This window comes from Paralichthys olivaceus, chromosome 6 (genome assembly GCF_024713975.1).
Source record: "Paralichthys olivaceus isolate ysfri-2021 chromosome 6, ASM2471397v2, whole genome shotgun sequence".
NCBI lineage: Eukaryota > Metazoa > Chordata > Actinopteri > Pleuronectiformes > Paralichthyidae > Paralichthys > Paralichthys olivaceus.
Genome location: NC_091098.1, coordinates 10,183,482 through 10,202,980, shown reverse-complemented (window position 1 = coordinate 10,202,980; position 19,499 = coordinate 10,183,482). Strand labels below are relative to the sequence as shown.

The window sequence follows — 19,499 nt, the reverse complement described above, 5'->3', positions numbered from 1 at the left end:
GCTGAAGTCAAGAATCACAGCTGCATTATGGGTTCCGTTACAATCCCACCCACCAAAACAAGGGTCAGGGCTCAGGTCTGGGCAGCATAGCATTGCTAAAGAGACGGGAACAATTGTTATAAAAAGGAAAAAAGATTAAGAAGAAGAATTATCAGCAACAAATTAATCAGAATTTATGGCAGCGTTAGCAGAATACAAAAACATTTTCATAGTTGTTGTTCTTTAAATTGCAGCTTTTTAAAGTGACATGTCATTCATTTGAAGAAAAAAATGAAAGAACACAAGCATATTAGATACCAGCCAGATAATGACATGTATGGTTTATCCTGAACAGCGTCCTACTTTGCGTACAGCACACAAAAAAGTGAACACCAAGCTAAAATGTGTGGTAATACTTTTAAAGGTTCAGTTCACCAGAGTTTTGTAAGAATCTCTCTCTTACTGTTAAACATGTTTTTATGTTCATGATCTCAGGCCTCAGGTTTGCATTGTGGGACTGTGAAAAAGAATAGGGTTGTTCTAACACCTCAGCTTCCTCTGGCTCAAATTCTTTGCATCACTCTTAAGTTGTTCAAACACTAACTCTTCATTTTTACTCTTTTACAACATCGGCAGAAGCAGAACTGAGAAATCTGAGTTCACTGGATGATAAAACGTAAAACAAGACGACCATTGAAAGTCATCCATTCACTCAGCGGTAACAGAGTGAAGACAGAACAAATATTAATGAGCAAATTTGATTGACCATATATATGATTGACCATATTTGCAATTTGGTATCTCTTTAAAGCATCGCAACCGCTTAAAACCCGACAGTCTTTCATTTGCAGGATTGAACCGACAAACTGACAAAGCTTACGTGAAAAAAAAAAAAAAGATCAACTTTCAAAATGCTGAAACTAAATCTCCATCAAACCACCTTCAGGACTGTCCGTTACAAACCGCAGCAGAAAATCTTCACCGATCACTTACAGTTTCACACTTTATAAATAGTTCTTTTGTGTTGCGGCTCCATCTCGAAAAACCTGTTGTGTGTCATCTGCAGAGAGACAGAGCAGAGTGAGCTCTATGGAGCACGAGAGGTCAGCCTGACGAGGGATAGCTGATGGGACGATAAAAGGAAGAAGAGAGCTGAAAAAAGATATGAAGGAAGTGATTTACATATGAGGATTCCTTCCTGTGGAGAATGAAACAGGTTTGAGACACTGATTTGAAGCTGCCTCGTACTCTTGTGTCCTTAGAAAGTTTCAAGTAAACCTGGAAAATGATGAACTAGTGAGGCAGCAGAATGAAAGAAAGAAAGAAGACTTGGATAAAACAGCACAAGCTCTAACATGTTTCCAGTTTGTCATCGAGACTTCAACCCCTGATAAGAAAACCTGAATGTTTTCTAAAAAATGACAGCAATGATGGAACAAACATTCTGTACAATCTAGCAGACACAGACAGATTGGAGGAGAACTTGTGGAAAAGTTAAGAAGTTGAATAAAAGGAAAAATGTGTTCAGAGGGAAAAAAGAAAGCAGGAGGAATGAAAGAAAGCAAAGTGAAAGTTAAAAAGCAGCCGAGAAAAGAACACTTATGAATAAGCAGTGATTAAATGGCGTCTTAAAATTTCTCCAGCTCACCAACATCTCAGGTCAGTGTGTCCCCACGCTGTGGTCCCGTCCACTAACAGCTCAGAGTCGACACTTCCTCTTTAAATATTCTCCAGAGATTCATTTCACTTTCACTTCTCCTGATCACACAAAACTCCTCCTTTCCTTCCTTTATCCACTCCCTCTCCTCTGGAGAGAGACAACAACTACTATCTTGTCTTCACTTTGTCCCTGGATGAACTCTAAAATACTCCATTTCATTGATATAGCACCAAATCACATCATACATATCTAGAGACACTTTACATGTAAGGGTGAGACCTTAGAAATGTTATTAGAATAATATAAATGCTCTTTTTTTGTTTTATTATTATTTAGCCTTACATCTCATTTATCAAACCTGAATTGACACTGGTATAATTTGAACGTAACCTTTCCAATATGAGATATTCAGACACTTAAATAGTATGTATGTCTTTGATACAGTGTGTTCACCTTCACTGTCACTTTTCTCAGTGTCCACACTAGTTAACGTCAAGATAAAATGTTAGGATTATTTTTAATAAAGCCTCAGTTTGACTGAAGCAGAAAAGAAAAAAACTAAATGGTTCCAGACATTTGTTTCAATGGTAATAGTCTCTATTTACATGTTGCTTATAGTCTTAATTTATACAGTGTCTATAATCTTAATAGCCCCTTAAAGCAGTCTACACCACAGTTTTTGCCATTTATACACAGATCTGTGTGCAGCACTTTCTCTGTCACACATTACCAGTACAGCCGTTAGCGTTCATTGTCTTGCCCAAAGACACTTTGGCACGTGGAACGGAGGAGAAAGGGATCGAACTGCCAATCCTCTGGCTAGTGGACCCGCTTTACCTCCCGAGCCACAGCCGTCCGTTGTGTGTTTGACAAACAAAACCCACGTCGCTGTGGTGAGTTTCACTGGAAACTTTCTGAGAATCAGATGTAAACTTTTAACGCTGTGAAATTGTTCCTAGCTTCATGTTGTTGGCGAAGGCAGAAACCTGAACAAATAAATCCAATCTGTGGCTGGATACCACCACACACAAGTTTTATTCTATTCATTCATGTATTTATTTTTGTAGTTTCAGTGATTCAGTGATTCGCTGTGACTGACGCCCCTCACTGCTTCCTGACTCTTTAGTGAGCCAGACAGATCCTTCGGCCCCCTGATGTGAAACTCAAGACCACAGGTGACTGCACCTCCAACGAACCCTAACTCTGCACAGTTTTTAATTTCTACTCTAAAACTTTACTCTGTAATTCAGAAATGACATAACATACAGAATATTCAAGGAAAAGCATGTTCATGTTTTCATGTCGTTTTTTCTCCAATTCTTTCCTCCCAAACTTTTCAACATGTTCTTAAGCATGTTGAATGTTAACACATGTTTAGCCGTCTGACACCAGAGAGATATTATACTAAACACTGCACAACACTGATTACACAAGTCAATCTGAGCCTCAGGTGCAGCAGCACAATTCTGCTCTTCTGTTTTAAATAACTATAAGAATTGAACTGCATCTTAATGTGATGTTATTGTAGCCTCAGTCTGATGTGCAGCTTTAATATGAAGGATAAAATCAGCACGGACTGGATTTAGTTATCACAAACTCAACTGTGGTCCTCAGTACAGCACAGACCTTCACCAAGGCCCGACAGTCCCCTTCAATTAAAACAAGCTGCACCACATTGCACAATTTCTTAGAGATCAGTTCTCTTAATGTTCCTGATTCTATTTTTTCAACAAGATCCATGAAATAGTCCCTGGAATAATTGATAATGTTGAAAAATGTCTATCTTGCAATTTAAGAAAAGAAATTCCTAAATTTTCTGGGTTCTTCCCTGACACAAACTACATTTCTCACCCAAGTCGCATGCTAATCTGCCCTGTTGCTTTTGTGTAGTATTGCTTAAATAAAACATACAAACAAATCATAATAATACTGTATGATCAGGAGCTAATATATGTAATCAGAACAATTTTACGGCGAACTGAGCTCTACGTCTGTCCTGTCAAACAGGCTCAGGCACCTGAACCATAGACTGTATATAAAGAGACCTGAACCTATACTATGATTCATTCGCTAATGGTATCAGATGTGACACTAGCAGTAGTAGTAGTAGTAGTATTAGTAGTAACAGTAGTATTAGTAGCAGTAGTAGTAGTATTTGCAGTGATGAAGCATTATGAACGTTCCATATGATCCTTGTTTCCTCATGTAAAATCCCTGATCTTTCAGTTGCCTGTAAACCGACTCGCTCGCTCAGCGTTAATCACTAACACCTGCATGTGACATGATGGACGAGGTGAGATGATGTGAGACAGGTGTGACCAACAGACTGTGACCGCAAGAGTCCCATCAGTCCGTCTGGGTTTCAGCCTGGAAAGTCCGGTGAAGTTGGTGGTGGAGCATGTGATCCTCCCCCCAGGAGACGTTCATCAGCCCCAGGGAACGAGGTGAGGGAGGTGGAGAGAAGGTGGAAGGAACTGTGACATTGAATGTTCTTTACTTATCAACTAATAATTTTGCAGCGTGATCGGATAAACTGGCAACATCTGGCTTGTACCTCCGTGTAATGAATTCTGAAATGAATGCCACATTGCTTTGTTTTACTTTAAAGTTCATTAAATAACATTTCGGTAACTTTAACTTCTGGTAAATAACTCCTTTCTCTAAAATCAAACTTTATAGTTTGTCAGGTGAAATAATTGGTATAAAAATTATATGTAGTGCAGTTTGGTATCTATAGTACCAGCTGTAAATGAACAATGTTCGTAACTATTTGTGTTACGCTTGTTGTCCTCCATAACCTTCAAACAGTGGTACTGGAAGTACTCAAACATTTTACTGAAGTAAAACTACAAACATATAGATAAATGTACTCAAGTAAAACTACCACAGTACCTTTTCTAATTGAGTTAATGAATAAAATGTCTACTGATGTATTCTGTTTAATACAGCAATAGAACAGACGCTGCAATATGAATAAATGATGCTGCAGATTTTGCGACTAAAACTTTTGCATTGTCATTAATAAGTAAGTCTTAGTGAGGGACTCTGCTGAATCTATTGTGGGTGTAACAGTGCTTTGAAAATATGTTTTGGGGGAGAAAGAATATACTTGCTAATATAAATTCAAAGTGAAAAGATACTTAAGTACAGTAACAAAGTAAATGTTTTTGTTACATCCACCACTGCTTACAAAAACTAAAATAGTATTTTTTTTATTGTAAGTATCCCTTTTATTTTGATGGTTTTTTTGGGATAAATACATATTTTGTTTCTAATAATTATATGGAAAGTGTTTGGTTGCTCAACATGTTAATTCAACCAAGAGTCTTGTATTAATGCCACAGCAGCTTCAGCCACGTGTGATAATTTCAATTCTTGCAGTCATTTGTCAAACATCTCCAAGTATGATCCCTATAATCAATACAAATTATTCCCATGTAGTTTAATAAACACTATAGAAAGTGTTTTAAGTAATTCCAGGATATTTTTTGGCCTAAAAACATTCAACCCCCACCATGGAAAAGAACATTTCTGCCTTTAGCCTTTGTAAATTCTGCCTTGAAAAATAATCAAATGCGTAGTGGCTGTTTATAATTTTATCAGTTTGAAATGGCTGTTTAGTTTCAGAGTATCATGGACAGTCGTCACATCTCTAAACAAATATGTTTAAAGAAGGGATTTCCTCCTGGTTTCTTTCATCAGAAAGTAAATCTCTCGTTTGTTCAGGCGACAGTTTTCTCAGGAGAAAACTCCTGAGAAAACTGTCAAAATACATTACAAGTGTAAAACTGCTTTTCATTGTAAACAACATGACAAACAGCAGCTTGTGGAAAAAACCAGAGCTTTATTATCATTGGACAATTTTTTGCCAAAGAAAATGAACACAGCAGTAAACTGGAGACATGAAGGCATTGGAGGATTCAATCACACATGTACTGATAAATACACAGAAATGCTTAGTTCCCTCCTTCACACACAAACAGATAAAAACACAGACGATGCATAGATGGCACTGGCAGGAAGACCGATGATCCTTGGAAGAGTGTGTGTTACGACTGATCTTTTTAGACTCCTTTGTAAGAAAAGTTAGTCTGCATGTGTAGAGTATGAAAACGAGAGGGTCTGGCAAGTAGTGTGTTTGAATGTGAGTTTGCATAATGTCTTTTGGAAGGATTCCTCATCTTCAGGCTAAACGTCCTCAAAACAGACGTTTCTCGTAACTGTGGGAGAGAGAAGAAGTGATCACATAAATATCCATGAGGACAGAGGTTTGTGCGGTTTAACTTAAAACATAATGCAACACAGAACTCGGAGTTACTTATTTGAGTTGGTGTAGTTTGAAAAAACGTGTGTGTACCTGTGCAGGCTGTGGACTCCACCCTCCATCTGAGCTGATGATGTTCTCTTTTCAAATTTCAGATCTCCAGAGTACATCATGGCTCTGCAAGAAGGAAAGAAACACTGTAAAGCCCCTTTTCCACTGGTCAAAGAATCCACTAACACCCACTAACATCTGGCTTGTGTTTGTAATGGGAATGGATTCAATCAGTTTTCACTCCCGGGTCAAATGACTCTGCAGTTTTAATCAGCTCCGATCTGCAGCGATGGAAACGGGACACCAGGGTGAACGTGCTAATTTGGCAAGACAACGAGGTGAAAGAGCTTCTCAGTTTTCAGTGCGTCCCCTGGAGACTCATGTCACCAGAGGACATGAAAAGACAAAAAAAAGGCAAACTCCTCCACTGGCAATGGAAAGAATTCAATCGCCTCTTTAGTTGGTTAAACCAACTTATATGTGGTAAGGAATTAGAAGGATTTCAATATGAGGCATGAGAAACAAAGTCATGGTGAGTGAGGTGACTGTGACCTCTGACTCAGTTCATTTAATGAACTATTGTACCATTCCAGAGATACAGTGGACAAACACACAAACAACCTGAAAACATGAGACTCCATACACAGCTGTCCCCAGCGTGGAGGCCAGAGTGGCTGCTTTGATTTGGGCTTTCCTAAATGCCAAGTGTGCGCAGCCCTAAATATTGCAGCATTATATTTAAAGCTTTTTGATTATTCAGCAGTTATTTGCTTTTGCTAAATCAACCATTTAAATGATTTCATCCCAAACAAATTCAACCCCCCAACAAATTCCACTCAAATGTACGTTTCTGTCCACATTCATTTCCACATCACCATTATTTTGATTGGTCCTCAGAGGGCTCAGTTAAACTCACTGTTACACAGGCTGATTTCACACAGTTACTAGTGTCTCTAGGCCCCTTTCTACTGGTCACTACAACCACTAACATCTGGCTTTTATCTGCAATGTATCGGCATTCACTCCCGGGTCAATGGACTCTGCAGCAGTCATGGGTTTTAATCTGCTCTGGCTCCGATCGGCGGTGATGGAAACATGACACCCGGGTGAACTAATTTGGCAGACAGCGAGGTGAGAGCCTCAGTTTTCAGTGACTCGCTGGGGGAAAGAAAACAGAAAGGCAAACTCCTCTCGTGGCACAGGGAAAAAAAAGTCAGTTGTAGGTTTATCCACATTTAAACATCAGCATAAATGTTGCTGTAAAAGATGTATTTGTTTACCTGAGCTGTGTGAGGCTCTTAGAACCGATGTCCTGACAGGAGTGCTGAATGCCGGCCAGCAGGTATGGAATAAACTTGTGGATGGAGCCTTTGTCCTGCACCGCTCCAGAAACACCCTGAGCAACTTTAATCTTATCGCTCTCACTGTAAGGGGAGAGGAGGAGAAGAGAAGTGAGGAGAGTGGCGGGTGTATTCAAACCAGATGATCGTCTACGAGCTGTGTGCTGCCACCTTGCGGCTAAAAGTGAATAAAATGATTGATGACTTCGGAACATTTTCTCTTTTGAGGTTTTTTCTTATTTGTTTTTGAACCCAACAAACATTTTAAATTTCTAGCACTGTCTTTTCTCAGCAGTCTCATCGTCCTTCAACAGCTGCTCTGAAAACCACTGAAAATCAAATGAGGAAGTGTTGTCATCTGGGAAGAACCAACAGATGTCTCGACAGTACAAAGGCAACAGGAAGAAAAAGATTTTCTTCTCTCTGGGGTTAAGAATGAGTCTCTTGCTTTGTTCTAATTTCACCCGTAGAAGAACAAATGTTCGGCACCTGAAGTATCTGGTCTGGGAGCCCAGGTTTTTGTCCATGGCATCCAAAGAGCCCATGCCACGGTACTTCTTCAGTCTGATGCCGTCAGAGAAGAAATATTCACCCGGAGCTTCACTAGTGGCAGCCAGCAGAGAACCCATCATCACTGGACATAGAGAAAGAGAGAAGGTTAATGACTGGATCATAGAAATGACAACTGAAAGCATTTGATTAAAGGGGAAATGGAGGACATTTTTTGTTTTTTCTTCTACACCTCCCTCTGGTGTAATCCTAGTTTCCAACTGAGCGGCACAAACCCCATCATCCAAATCTGAAAATCTACAGCTCACATTAAAACCCTGTTTCCATGGATTCAAAAATATGACATACAAAAAAATACATCCTCAAAACAAGAATTAATTACATCAGTCTCCTCCGATGTCCAGATATTTAAATCATAAACTCTTCTACACACTGACCCTGAAACACTCATGTATCCTACCTGTGGATGCTCCCAGTGCCAGAGCTTTGGCGATGTGCCCGACATTCTGGATGCCTCCGTCAGCGATGACGGGCACACCAAAACGACGTGCGTACTCCGAGACCTTATAGACAGCTGTGGCCTGGGGTCTGCCACACGCCAGCACTGATGGGGGGAAGAAAGATGATGTAAGAAAATGTGTGTAGCTGAAGAGGTTGGTCAACTTATACATATATAGTCTCATCCAGAGACTACAGGATAGTGTTGCACTATATATACACACATCAACCCTCCCTCTGCCAAATGACACACAACTAAAACTAACCACCACACAAAGCTACAGACTAATGCTGGAATAAAACCCTTATCTATCTATCTAACACAAAGAAATTCAAGAGCTTTAAGTGATAAGTGCTGACGCTGGTGTTGATGTGCTGTAAAAAAAATTTGATCTCTACAGGGGAATTGATGTTACATCCTGCCCCTGCTCCACCTTTCGTCTGAACGTTCCGGAGATTTGTGTTGTTGTAAACGTGTCTGAACATAGAATCTTCTGATTTACTGTTCTTTCAACTACTTTCAACTCCGAAGAGCTCTGGGAACAGGAGTTGTCCGCTGACTAAAAATGTGATCAACTCGATCAACTGAGACTCACAGTGGGTGATGTTTGATTTTAAAAAAAGTGAATGAGCAGACAGGCTTGGAACACGTGCATTCGTGTTGTCACGTTGGTTAAACAATGTGAGAATGAGGAAGTTAAACGAGTCACATCAGCAGATAAATCCACCACATCTTCCTGAGCATCTTATTCAGGGATTTGAGAGCAAGTCTGATTCTCACAAACTCAAAAGATTAACTACTGTTACAGCACTAGACACTTACAGACTTCACAGTAGCTCAGAAAGAGGCTTGAATGTGTGAACACGTGTTGTGTTACAGTAAGGGATGAAACAGTTACCGGTTTTTTCTGCTTATAATTAACCACAATCAAATTCCTGACGATATCATTATAACCACAGTGGATTACCACGGTGAAAAGCTCATTGTAAAAACTGTCCAGCATCAGCACTTTATTAGAAACGTATTAAAACACATTGAAATAAAGACCAACATTTGGCAAGCACACCATCTTCAGACAGACAGACAGACAGAGAGAGAGAGAGAGAGAGAGATCCTGCAGATTATGATATAACAGTGTTTCAACTTAATTGTTGCAGAAGAAGCGATGCCCATTTATCAAGGAACATACATTTGAATTCAGCATTTTATAAAGATCAGTTCTACATGTGAGTGATGAGCCTGGATGCAGTACTATTTCTCACTGTTCACATCTCATTTGAGAAATATATACATCACATTCATGTAGATTTTGGCACACAGTTGTAGGTCAGATCCAAAATGTGTCACCTTTGAGTGCAACAACCACAGGCATGTGCAGGCAGGCCACAGTGTGCAGTCTGAGAGTGTGAGAAAGACATTGGAGTGGAGCACAGATGGATGAAAAAAGGCCTCCATCTTAATCCAACTACTCAAGTCTTGAGGCAAAGCCACCACCTGAAAACACAAGACTGCCTGGTCTCAACCAGCATTACCACCTCCTTCAGTGACAGACTGATTCACCTGAGGGGCAGGGAGAGGTATCACAGGCCGTTCCAGGATGCTGTGACCAGCACTGCTCTCACTAGACCACATGCATCAGGGTCTGTGACTAAATTACAAACTCACTCACTCAGATGTTGTTTCATTTAACTGAGCAAAACTTGTTTGTATTTGCAATTTTAATATCTTGTATGATTAATCCTGTTTACACTGTATATCATACCATTTTTCAGATTGTCTTATGTTTACATATTCATTATTTTTTTACTGGTCTTTCTTTTTGTTATGATCCAGTTTGCTGCTGTTACACGATGTAAATCCCAGAACTAGGGCTAGTAAAGGATTATTTTATCTTAAACAGACACTCTGTGACTGCCTGCCCCACCACTGAGCCACTCTCTGCTGTTTGCTCATTCCACTGCCGTGTTAAGAATGGACGATAGAAATAGTTGAGATACAATGGTGGAGGGTGGTGGATGTGGGGACAATAAATCACAATTCAGGATAAGGAGAAAAAATACAGTGGGTTTGGACTTATACCAGCCACCATCGGACCCATGGTATCTATAGGCAACCAAAACATATGAGTGGACAGTGTTTCTATTGGATGACACCATCCGGACCAGAGAGCAGTGGGTCAGTACAGTGGGGGGAGGAGGAGCCACAGCCGCTCAGGATGACTGACAGATTAGTGAGGATGCGGGAACAAGCAAACCCCAGAACCCCAAAACCCCTAAAGCCAGCTCTCAAAAACAAAACAAAAACCCTACGACCACTACCCCCACTACTTCTACCGAAGCAAAGCTGTTAACCAATCAATGCAGCAGGCTGTGAAGTGAAGGGGGGTGTCACACTGATATTGGAGCCAATGAGAGCCCCGGGGGGAAGGCAAACTTACCACTGTATCCCGTAACAGTGGTTGGGGTTTTGGGGCTGTGGAGCTTTATTGCTGGTGGTACACTGGGGGGAGCTGGACATAAAATCTCACACACACACACACACCATATAAACACAGGGGTGGAGGGGAGGAGGTAGGGGAGAAGATTTGAGAGGGGGAAAGAAGAGAGGAGAGATGATAAAAAAGAGGAGGAGGTAGGTGGAACGATGACAACATGATGAAGATGACAGACAAAAATTAAGAAAAAAACAATAAGCACAAGAAAATGAAGAACGAAAAAAGCTTTTGATTTAAAAAGAATCCTGGAAAAGATGAAGAAACAAAAAGAAGAAGCACAGACAGGAACAACACTCATTTATATTCACTGTGTCTGGAAAAAGACCACAAACTCCATCCTAATTTAAAACAACTAAATCCAAATCCAGTGTCAGCACCAAAACAAGTTTAAAACTATTTTTCTGGGAACAACAACCCAAACTATGCAATTTGACCAACGTTTCTAAACTGTTCAGCTCGTCTTTACATGGGGTTAAAATATCAGATCATCACAATACCTAAAATTCTTGACTTGACCGAGAGAAATATCAGCCTGCGAACTGAACCACAATCAGACGTAGCTCGTATTCTTTAACAAACTGGCCACAGCAAATCAGACAAGATAATCTAGAGACTTTTAACATCTCAAAAAAGTGCATCCAAAGTGTCAGAGAGGGTATAAATCAAAACGCTAATGTTTCCACCTGAGGGTCTGCGTGCATTTTGCAAAGTCAGCTGTCTGACACTAACACAAACTTCACAGAATACAACAAGCATGTTTGGTGCCACTGTCAAACTGACACTGTCGTCTCATCCAGGTCTTGGGATCAATGAAGCAAACTGGACTTAAACATTTCCAGTCGTATTGCTTTCCCTTTGGCACATTCAGTAACCACAGCTTTGTCGCTGAGGAGCAGTTAGCGATGCTGCTGGTTGCTGATCAGTGACTCACCTTCCTGTGTGATGCAGATGGAACCGCTGCCCATCCCCACTCTGAGCGCATCCACTCCTGCATCGATGAGGTTCTTCGCCTGAGCTGCAGTCACCACTGCAGCAGACAGGGGGAGACAACGTAAACAACGGAACACAACTGTAGTCAATGTTAGGGCTACATTCACACTATGTTTTAGTTTAAAATGTATCGCTGTTGCTTTTTAAAAATTTTTTTTTTTTTTAACAAGAGCTGTCCAAACTACTCGTACAGAAGTTTGGAAACTCCCCTGGACCCATTTTAGTTTGAAAACCCTGGGACTGAATTGTAGCATGGACAGGCAGAGACAGACGTTTGCAGATGTTGACAAAGTCACTCATATTCACTTCCTGATGGGTTCTTATCAGTCACTACTCGACTACCAGCTTTTGTCTGCAATGGTAATGGACTCAATCGACATTCACTCTCGTTCAAACGTTTCAGTTGTGGCCATGAAGTGACGCACCGGGGGGGAAAACAGAAAGGCAAACTCTTCTCCTTTTATTTGCAGTTTTACTCGCTTTTTAAAAAACCAGTGTACAGTCACCGATTTTGGGGGAAATTAGTCATAATATGTATTTTACTTTAGCTTAAACACTTAAAAAACAAGGATGTTGGTTTTAAAACGACTCCTTTCATACCTTTTAGAATGGATGTAACCAGAAGCTTTAGGGAAGCTCAACCAGTCACTGACACTGCTAACAAAGTTTTGGGCTCAGAAACGTTATTTGCCTGTTTGTACTCACAGCTGATGATATAATGTTCAAACAGCATCTATTCTATGACACTGTCTGGTACTTTGGATGGGTAGTTGGACTCAAATAAGATTTTTGCCCATATATTAGTCTACGGTTATATTTGCATATGTAGGTATAGTTACCATTGCCTCCGATGACCTGTACTTGGGGGTACTTTTCTTTTATATATTTGATCATGTTTATCTGGAAGATCGAGTTGCCCTGAGATGAGTCCTGGAGGTAGAGAGAGAACACAAATCATCACTTTGTTCAGCTCAGCGTCCACATAAAAATAAGAAGTCTGCAATAAATGTGCTCCCATCAAGTTTTGATCAAGACCAAGTTTTCATCTCACATGGATTTCCATCTAAAAAAGATAATCTCTAATTAATGTGCTCAGTGGAAGCACATTTAACAACATACTGATGCATCACTGATTTTAATCAAGAGCCCACTTCCAGTCTGTTCCCCACCATCAGTTACAGCAGTGATTCCTTAGTTATGAAGATGAAAACCAGTTTGTATTGGTTTGGGAATAAAAACCAACCAGTCCAGCCTGCATCAAAGACTTAAACTGATCCAAATAGAACAATCCAAATAACTTGTCCCCTACATTTCTAAGACTTCATTATCTCCTGTCTTTATTGTAAATAGATTTTAAGTCCTGCTTACCAGTACGACCACGTCCACCCCGCTCTGCACCAGCAGATCCAGTCGGTACTTGTCATCGTTGTGGGTACCGATGGCAGCGCCACACAGCAGCTGTTTACGGGAATCTTTGGAGGCCAGAGGGAAGTCTCTGTTCTTCTTCAAGTCTGTGCGAGCGATGATGGACACCAAGGATCCCTCTTCGTTCACTATAGGCAATTTACCTGCAGGAAGAAATCACATGGATTAAACCCATATAGACTAATGCATCTAGTGTGTAGGTTAATCAGTTATACTTTTATTCAGTCATACTTTTATATTCCATGTTGAATTTATGAGAAAAAGATTAAATACTTATCTCACCTTTCTTACTTCTCTGGAGGATTTCATTGGCTTCTTTCAACGTTACTCCAGCTGGGGCGACCACTAGGTCTTCCCGCTTTGTCATCACCTGAGAAGATGGTGTCACCAAAACCATGTAAATGCAGAATTTATTCTTGGAGAATGTGAAAAGTTCTAGTATTTCTTTTTTTTCTTTTTTTATGTGGTTCCTTGTTTCATATCTAGTCAGCATAAAATGTATTATGATTCACTACCAATTTAAATTCTAATGATGAATGCATCAGCAAATGTGAGTTCCTGAATTCTAGAAACTTTTTTATGCTCATGATTAATCATCACTGTATTACCAAACACGTCTGGCTTTTGGGGAAAACACTGTTCTTTATCTTCACAAAGTACTATTATGTCCACCTGGCTGAGTGGCAGGTAGTGGTCCTCCTCCTTCAGGAAGTCGATGTCTCTGGAAGAAATGATGCCCACCAGCTTGCCGCCCATTTTGCCGTTGTCTGTGATGGGAATGCCACAAAAGCCATGGCGAGCCTTGGCATGGAAGACGTCCTGTACGCACTCGTTGGGGCTCATCACCACGGGGTCTGTGATAAAGCCCTGCTCATAACGCTGGAGGAGAGAGGGAAGGAGGTGAGGAAATACAGGGATGGGGATGAGGAAGAGAAAAGGGGGGTCAGGAGAAAGAGCAGTGGTAAAGGAGAAAAAGAAATCACTGCCTACAGCAGAGGAGCAAAGGATGCTGGGTAAATAAAGTTCTATTAGGTTCTATCTACAACCAAACTGACTAAAATGACAACAACAAAAAAAAAAAAAAAGAAGATAGTGAGATGAAAACAAACAATCAGAAGAAATAAAGAACATGAGACTGGGGAAAAAGTCATGACACTGACATGAGAAAGACAGGAGGCTTAAAGACAGGAAAGGGGACAGGAAAACAATAGACTGAAAATAACCAGCGATATAACGATACAAGTGAGGAGATGAAATGAAAAAGTAAAAAAAACCACAGATCATCATTACCTTCACTTTACGAACTTCATTCGCCTGAAATTCTGGAGTGCAGTTATGGTGGATGAAACCGATACCACCTGTTAGCTGTGAGGAGACAAAATATTAGAGTTCGTCATGACAGGAACAACTAGAATGTCACTCAGTAGTGACAACTAGCTCTAAATGTGCCTGATCTTATTCACAAAGCTCTATCAATTATCACATGGAAATGTCAAAAGAAAGTCTCCAACCAACCATGGGCCAGGGACAAAAACATGACCTCTTGGCAGAAGTATGTCTGTTTTATGCACTTATATTTTAACATCCATTCAGATATATGTGAAGTTACTGTTACAGCGTTTAAAACGGACACATTTATTTTTGTGGATATAGAAGCTTTGACAGAGTGCTGGTGTTTTACTTACTGCCATAGCAATGGCCATGTTGGCCTCTGTGACAGTGTCCATAGGAGAGGAGACAAAGGGGGTCTTCATGGTGATTTGTTTGGTGAGTGCTGATGTCAGGTCCTGGATAAAAGACAGACAAGTAAAACATTGGTTCAGTCTTTTATTCTTTCAATGAGTCATTTTTATTCAAAACTCGAACATGTCACAGTCTTATTGTGTCATATCTTACCGGGACAATTTAATATTGAAATCTGCTATTAGAAGTTTTAAAAAAAAAAAAAGAATATATATATATATATATTCATTCATATATATATATATATATATATATATATATATATAAGGCATATATATATATATATAATATTGAAACTTTAATTTACATTCAGGGTCAGTAGGGGTCCAATAACAAATCTTTGTATATAAAAAATCAAAAATATAAATTTCTACTTATTAATATGTTTTTATAAATTTGCTTATAGTCTTTTATACTTGAATAAATGTGTTGTTAGCTTGAGGTTGCAAGGACACTTGGGTCAAACTTCTTCCAGTGTCTTATTTTTATTGATTTCTCGATTATGTATTTGTGTCAGGATTACAGGTGCAGATTTGAAACAGAACTGATCTGTCCCATCTAAAAAAATATGATATTTGGGTTTAGGAACAACAAGCAGCCAAAATGATGAGATGATATTTGCACTGGTAATCCTCACTCACCTCATGTGCTCCAACCCTGGATATCATCTCTAGCTCAGATTAGTGTAATGCCACAACAGCAGCGTTAATCGGATTTCGTGTGTTGGTAAATTAAAAAATAATTGTCCTCAATCGCAACTCACCACTTGATCTGATGTGAAGTCGATGTAACCTGGCAGGATCAGAAAGTCGCTGCAGGAGAGACAAGAAAAGATAGAAGAGGTTAGACTTTGGGGTCCTTATGAGACCTGTCCAGCTCAGCAACTTCGAACCTGCTTCAGCCAATCATAACTGAAGACAGGAAACACTCAGGTTTCATGGGCTGAAACGTGCACTTTACAAAACGCAACTCTGTGAGCATGTCCAAGTAAATACTTTCCAGTTCAGAAATAGAAGACTGTATTCAAGGAAAAAAATGTGACTTCAACTACTCAGAGCAGACGTATTGCCCATATGAATTTCTTTCTTGGGAATCCTCAGACGGAGTCACGTTACAGTGCGAGGGGTATGTGTAAAATGCAGAGATGCAAGGCATGACCATCAATGTAGCGTCTGAGTCATAGTGAGCACCTAGTGACAGTGAGACCAGAAGGAGACCGAACATGTGTCACTCAGTTAACTATTATACTTTAATGTGCCGCCAACAGCATCAAATCAGTCAGTAGAATCATGGGTTGATTGGATCACAGGGTGTTAAGTATATATTTGCTTTGACACTAATGTACCTTAGTACTAATAACACAGTGCTAATTAATTATTTAACAGAACATTTGATTGGCTCATTACTTTATAGAATTATCAGGTAAAAACAATTTTGCTTTACAAACACGCGGAGTAACTCACTTTTCTTAATTTCAAACTTGAGACATCATGCTGAATAGCAGATAAATGATGCAAGATATCACTGCCATAATACAATTCTTGATAGTTCTTCATCTACGTCAAACTACTGAAAACAGTGAAAAACATCAGATATATTCTCCGAGAGGCCCAAGTGCCATCTTCAGGCTAAAGGCTCAATTTAACCAACAGGTCTTACCCCAAAGATATTCATTTTCAAATGACATAAAACTTGCTTTGAGATGTTATAGGCAGGAACTGTGTTGGCATTTATCAAGGAATACATAAAAAATTCCAAACAACGTTGATCTATGATAAAAAAAAAAAAGAAGAATTAACTCAATTTGTGTCGATCAACTAATTTGTTGACAAATAGCCACAACACCAAACGTTTCCTGGCTACAGCCTGGAGAGCCAAATGTAGTGATTTTCAACTTTCGCTCCCATGTCATTGTGACTTGAACCTGTTTTTAGCTGCTGGTCACAAGTGTCAACAACCATGATGAAGTACATCGCATCAATAGTTTGTTTAGTGCATAGACAAATACTAAGCAGGGGCCAAATTTAGCCGGGTTCCACGCAGGCCAACATCACACACAGGCCTGAGTAAGCCAGGACCCATAAATGGGAGCAGTATGTGTGCAGAGGAACGCGTCCCTGTTTAATTTCCAAGAGACTGTTTTCACTTTCTAAACCAGTTAGTTCAGTTATTAGGGACATGGACAGTGTACGATTTAAAACATAGAAACCAAATACAAACTGTGGGTTTAGTTCAAAGCAAAAACAAAACTTCACCGCTGACTCAGACAATGTGTTCATCAGTTCTGCTGCCAAAAACTTTCACTGCTCAGTTGGTGATGCAGTGGCTCAAATTTCTACAGAGGGGCAATGGATGAACTTTGTCCTCATAACTCACATTTGTCAGTGGATCAACCATGAAATTTCTGTTATCATATTCTATAAGAAGATATATCAGAGTACAGAAACATTATTTCCATTTCTTCTGATGAATTTCATTCTTTAGGCTGATAATAACTTCACTTTAAAAGGTACAGTGTGTAAAATGGAAAGGAAAGGGATCTACTGGCAATATAGAATATAAAATATCCTACCAAGGTTTTCACTAGTGTGTTTCATCTAAATTGTACCAATTGTTGTTTTATTTACTCTAGAATGGGCCCTTTAAATTTAAATACTTTATATTTACATCTGGAGTAGGTCCTCTCTGCAAAGGCCACCATGTTTTTTTACAGTAGCCCAAACTGAACACACGGAACACCTTTTGAATTTTCATGACAACTGAAGCTACCACAGGTTGTCTTTCATGTTTGGGAGGGTAAGGTGAGGGGTGTTCAGCTGCAACATGACACTTCACCACTAGATATCACTAAATTCTACACACTGAACCTTTACATTTAAGTTAAAATGAAGACACCACTTGAAGCTCTGGCATTATTTAATGCAGGGCAGTAGTCAAAATAGTCATTGGAGGGAAGTTTAAATATGGTCAAATTGTCCCCCCCCCCCCCAATAAACTGAATTGCAAACTGGCCGGATGATAATAATAATAATACTAATAAAACTGTTATGCTATGACCATGGAGCGGAGAGGAGGACAAAAGATGACTGAAGAGAAAGTTAGTGTAGGAATCAATCCAAACCTTTTGCTGAAATAACTGCACTGTAATATTTCTGTTCATTGTTTGAACATAATACAATCAAATATCAAACATTGTGGACCCTAATGCGTTTGCTGTCTTATGTCTTATATTACCAAGCACACATTAAAATTACGATACCGTTTTAAACATTGTTTTAAATAACAAAATACATTAGCTGTGGGATTTTAGCTCCCCCCCATGTTTACTTCCTAACTCGGGCCTTGATTTAATGTAAATGTAAGAACACTTGCTGGAAAGATGAAGCTCAGTTGACTCATCATCAGGTGTACTGCTCCGCCTGTGATAACTCTCATATATTGTATCTTGTTGCTCTGAAAAGACTAAACTGTCTGTGTGGTTAAAGCATAAGTGTCTGATGGACCCTTCACTCCTGTTACGTGTTTCCAGTGTTTACACGAATGCTGCTGCGGTGTTTCTCAGCTAGTAAACAACTTGGTTTGGTGTTAGCCACGCTAAGCTAGCCTAATGTCACACTGATGACGAATTTCACACTTTAGCCGGAGGGAGCGGTGCCCCCATTCCAGACTACTAGTGTTAGCACGCTAGGCTAACCCCCACAGCAGCGTGTGGGTTAGGTTTAAGCTGCGCGTAGGTCGCTTAGCTCGGTGCAGGGTGGTGGGGGTGGTCGGTTCTTTACTTGTACGTGAGCCCGTCTCCCCCGTTGAACAGCTGCTGTCCCGATAACCCGTCATCGGGGACGTAACCGGTCTGCCCGCTGATCAGGTAGTCCGCCATGACGTCCGCCGCCCGGTCCTGTGTTCGGTCCCGGCTGATGATGGACCAAACTCAACCAGCTGCGATGGCAACACACGCGCACACGGAGGCCCGGGGACAGACACCGACAACTTTGTTCCTCCTCGTCCGTGTCGCTGTGCTCCTCCACGGTCACTCCTCCGTCCTGCCCCGCGCTCCTCAGCCGCGGAGACGATGTGCACCGCGTGTCACCGGCTGGTACCGAGGTGTTCTCTTCCTGCGCGCGCTCGTTACTCACGTTCTGCTGCGGCTCCTCCGTCCACACGTGCTCTACTATCCTGTGACAGTGTTTCCGAGACCGACGTCACATCCGACAGACACGCCCCCTCCATTTATAATTAGCACCTTGAATGGTTATTTTTCTACACATTATCATACTGATGAATATTCATGATTTAACCATTGCATATGATAAGATTGATTCATTGACAATGTCTAATTTATCAACATTAAAAAACAAGGATGTTGAGTTCACTTTCATTACAAATCATTTTCAAAAGCTAGTGGCAGTGAAGTTTTGACATTTTTGATTGGTGTTAATTTATGATTTATGATTAAACAAAATTGTTTAAGATTAATCTGTTAAGGTCTGTTTCATCTATTGGTCATCAGTTAGTTTCTGTACTGCACAGATTGGTTTGTGAGGGCT

General features: G+C 40.2%; 1 protein-coding gene and 1 long non-coding RNA gene across 4 annotated transcripts; one reads left to right on the top strand and one right to left on the bottom strand.

Moving 5' to 3' along the window:
- Nucleotides 1-1,044: 1,044 nt before the first annotated feature.
- LOC109630786 (uncharacterized) lies at nucleotides 1,045-7,508 on the top strand. 2 transcript variants are annotated; one of them, XR_011243161.1, is made up of 4 exons: nucleotides 1,045-1,195; nucleotides 2,707-2,814; nucleotides 3,866-4,083; nucleotides 6,059-7,508. It is a non-coding gene; the product is annotated as an uncharacterized lncRNA (long non-coding RNA). The 2 variants fall into 2 exon arrangements; XR_011243162.1 differs by lacking the exon at nucleotides 1,045-1,195 and adding an exon at nucleotides 1,768-2,532.
- Nucleotides 5,464-19,158, bottom strand: impdh2 (IMP (inosine 5'-monophosphate) dehydrogenase 2). Of its 2 annotated transcripts, XM_020089171.2 has the most exons (15): nucleotides 18,735-19,142; nucleotides 15,719-15,767; nucleotides 14,898-14,999; nucleotides 14,503-14,577; nucleotides 13,885-14,091; nucleotides 13,495-13,582; nucleotides 13,156-13,355; nucleotides 12,627-12,717; nucleotides 11,729-11,824; nucleotides 10,741-10,812; nucleotides 8,265-8,408; nucleotides 7,784-7,928; nucleotides 7,235-7,378; nucleotides 5,997-6,080; nucleotides 5,464-5,859 (listed from the first exon to the last, which is right to left on the bottom strand). In XM_020089171.2, exons 1-15 carry the CDS (start codon nucleotides 18,830-18,832, stop codon nucleotides 5,838-5,840), a joined length of 1,617 nt encoding a protein of 538 aa, XP_019944730.1. In that variant the 5' UTR covers nucleotides 18,833-19,142; the 3' UTR covers nucleotides 5,464-5,837. The 2 variants fall into 2 exon arrangements, with proteins under 2 accessions (XP_019944730.1, XP_019944731.1); XM_020089172.2 differs by lacking the exon at nucleotides 10,741-10,812 and having other exon boundaries at nucleotides 18,735-19,158.
- Between the last annotated feature and the right edge of the window lie 341 nt (nucleotides 19,159-19,499).

Excerpts from the sequence above, each read along its gene's own strand:
- impdh2 (XM_020089171.2), bottom strand. The coding sequence starts at position 18,832 with ATGGCGGACTACCTGATCAGCGGGCAGACCGGTTACGTCCCCGATGAC. Across the intron at positions 14,578-14,897 it reads ACATGGCCATTGCTATGGCA|CTAACAGGTGGTATCGGTTT; the intron begins GTAAGTAAAACA and ends GTCTCCTCACAG. Across the intron at positions 13,356-13,494 it reads CCTCCAGAGAAGTAAGAAAG|GTAAATTGCCTATAGTGAAC; the intron begins GTGAGATAAGTA and ends TTCTTCCTGCAG.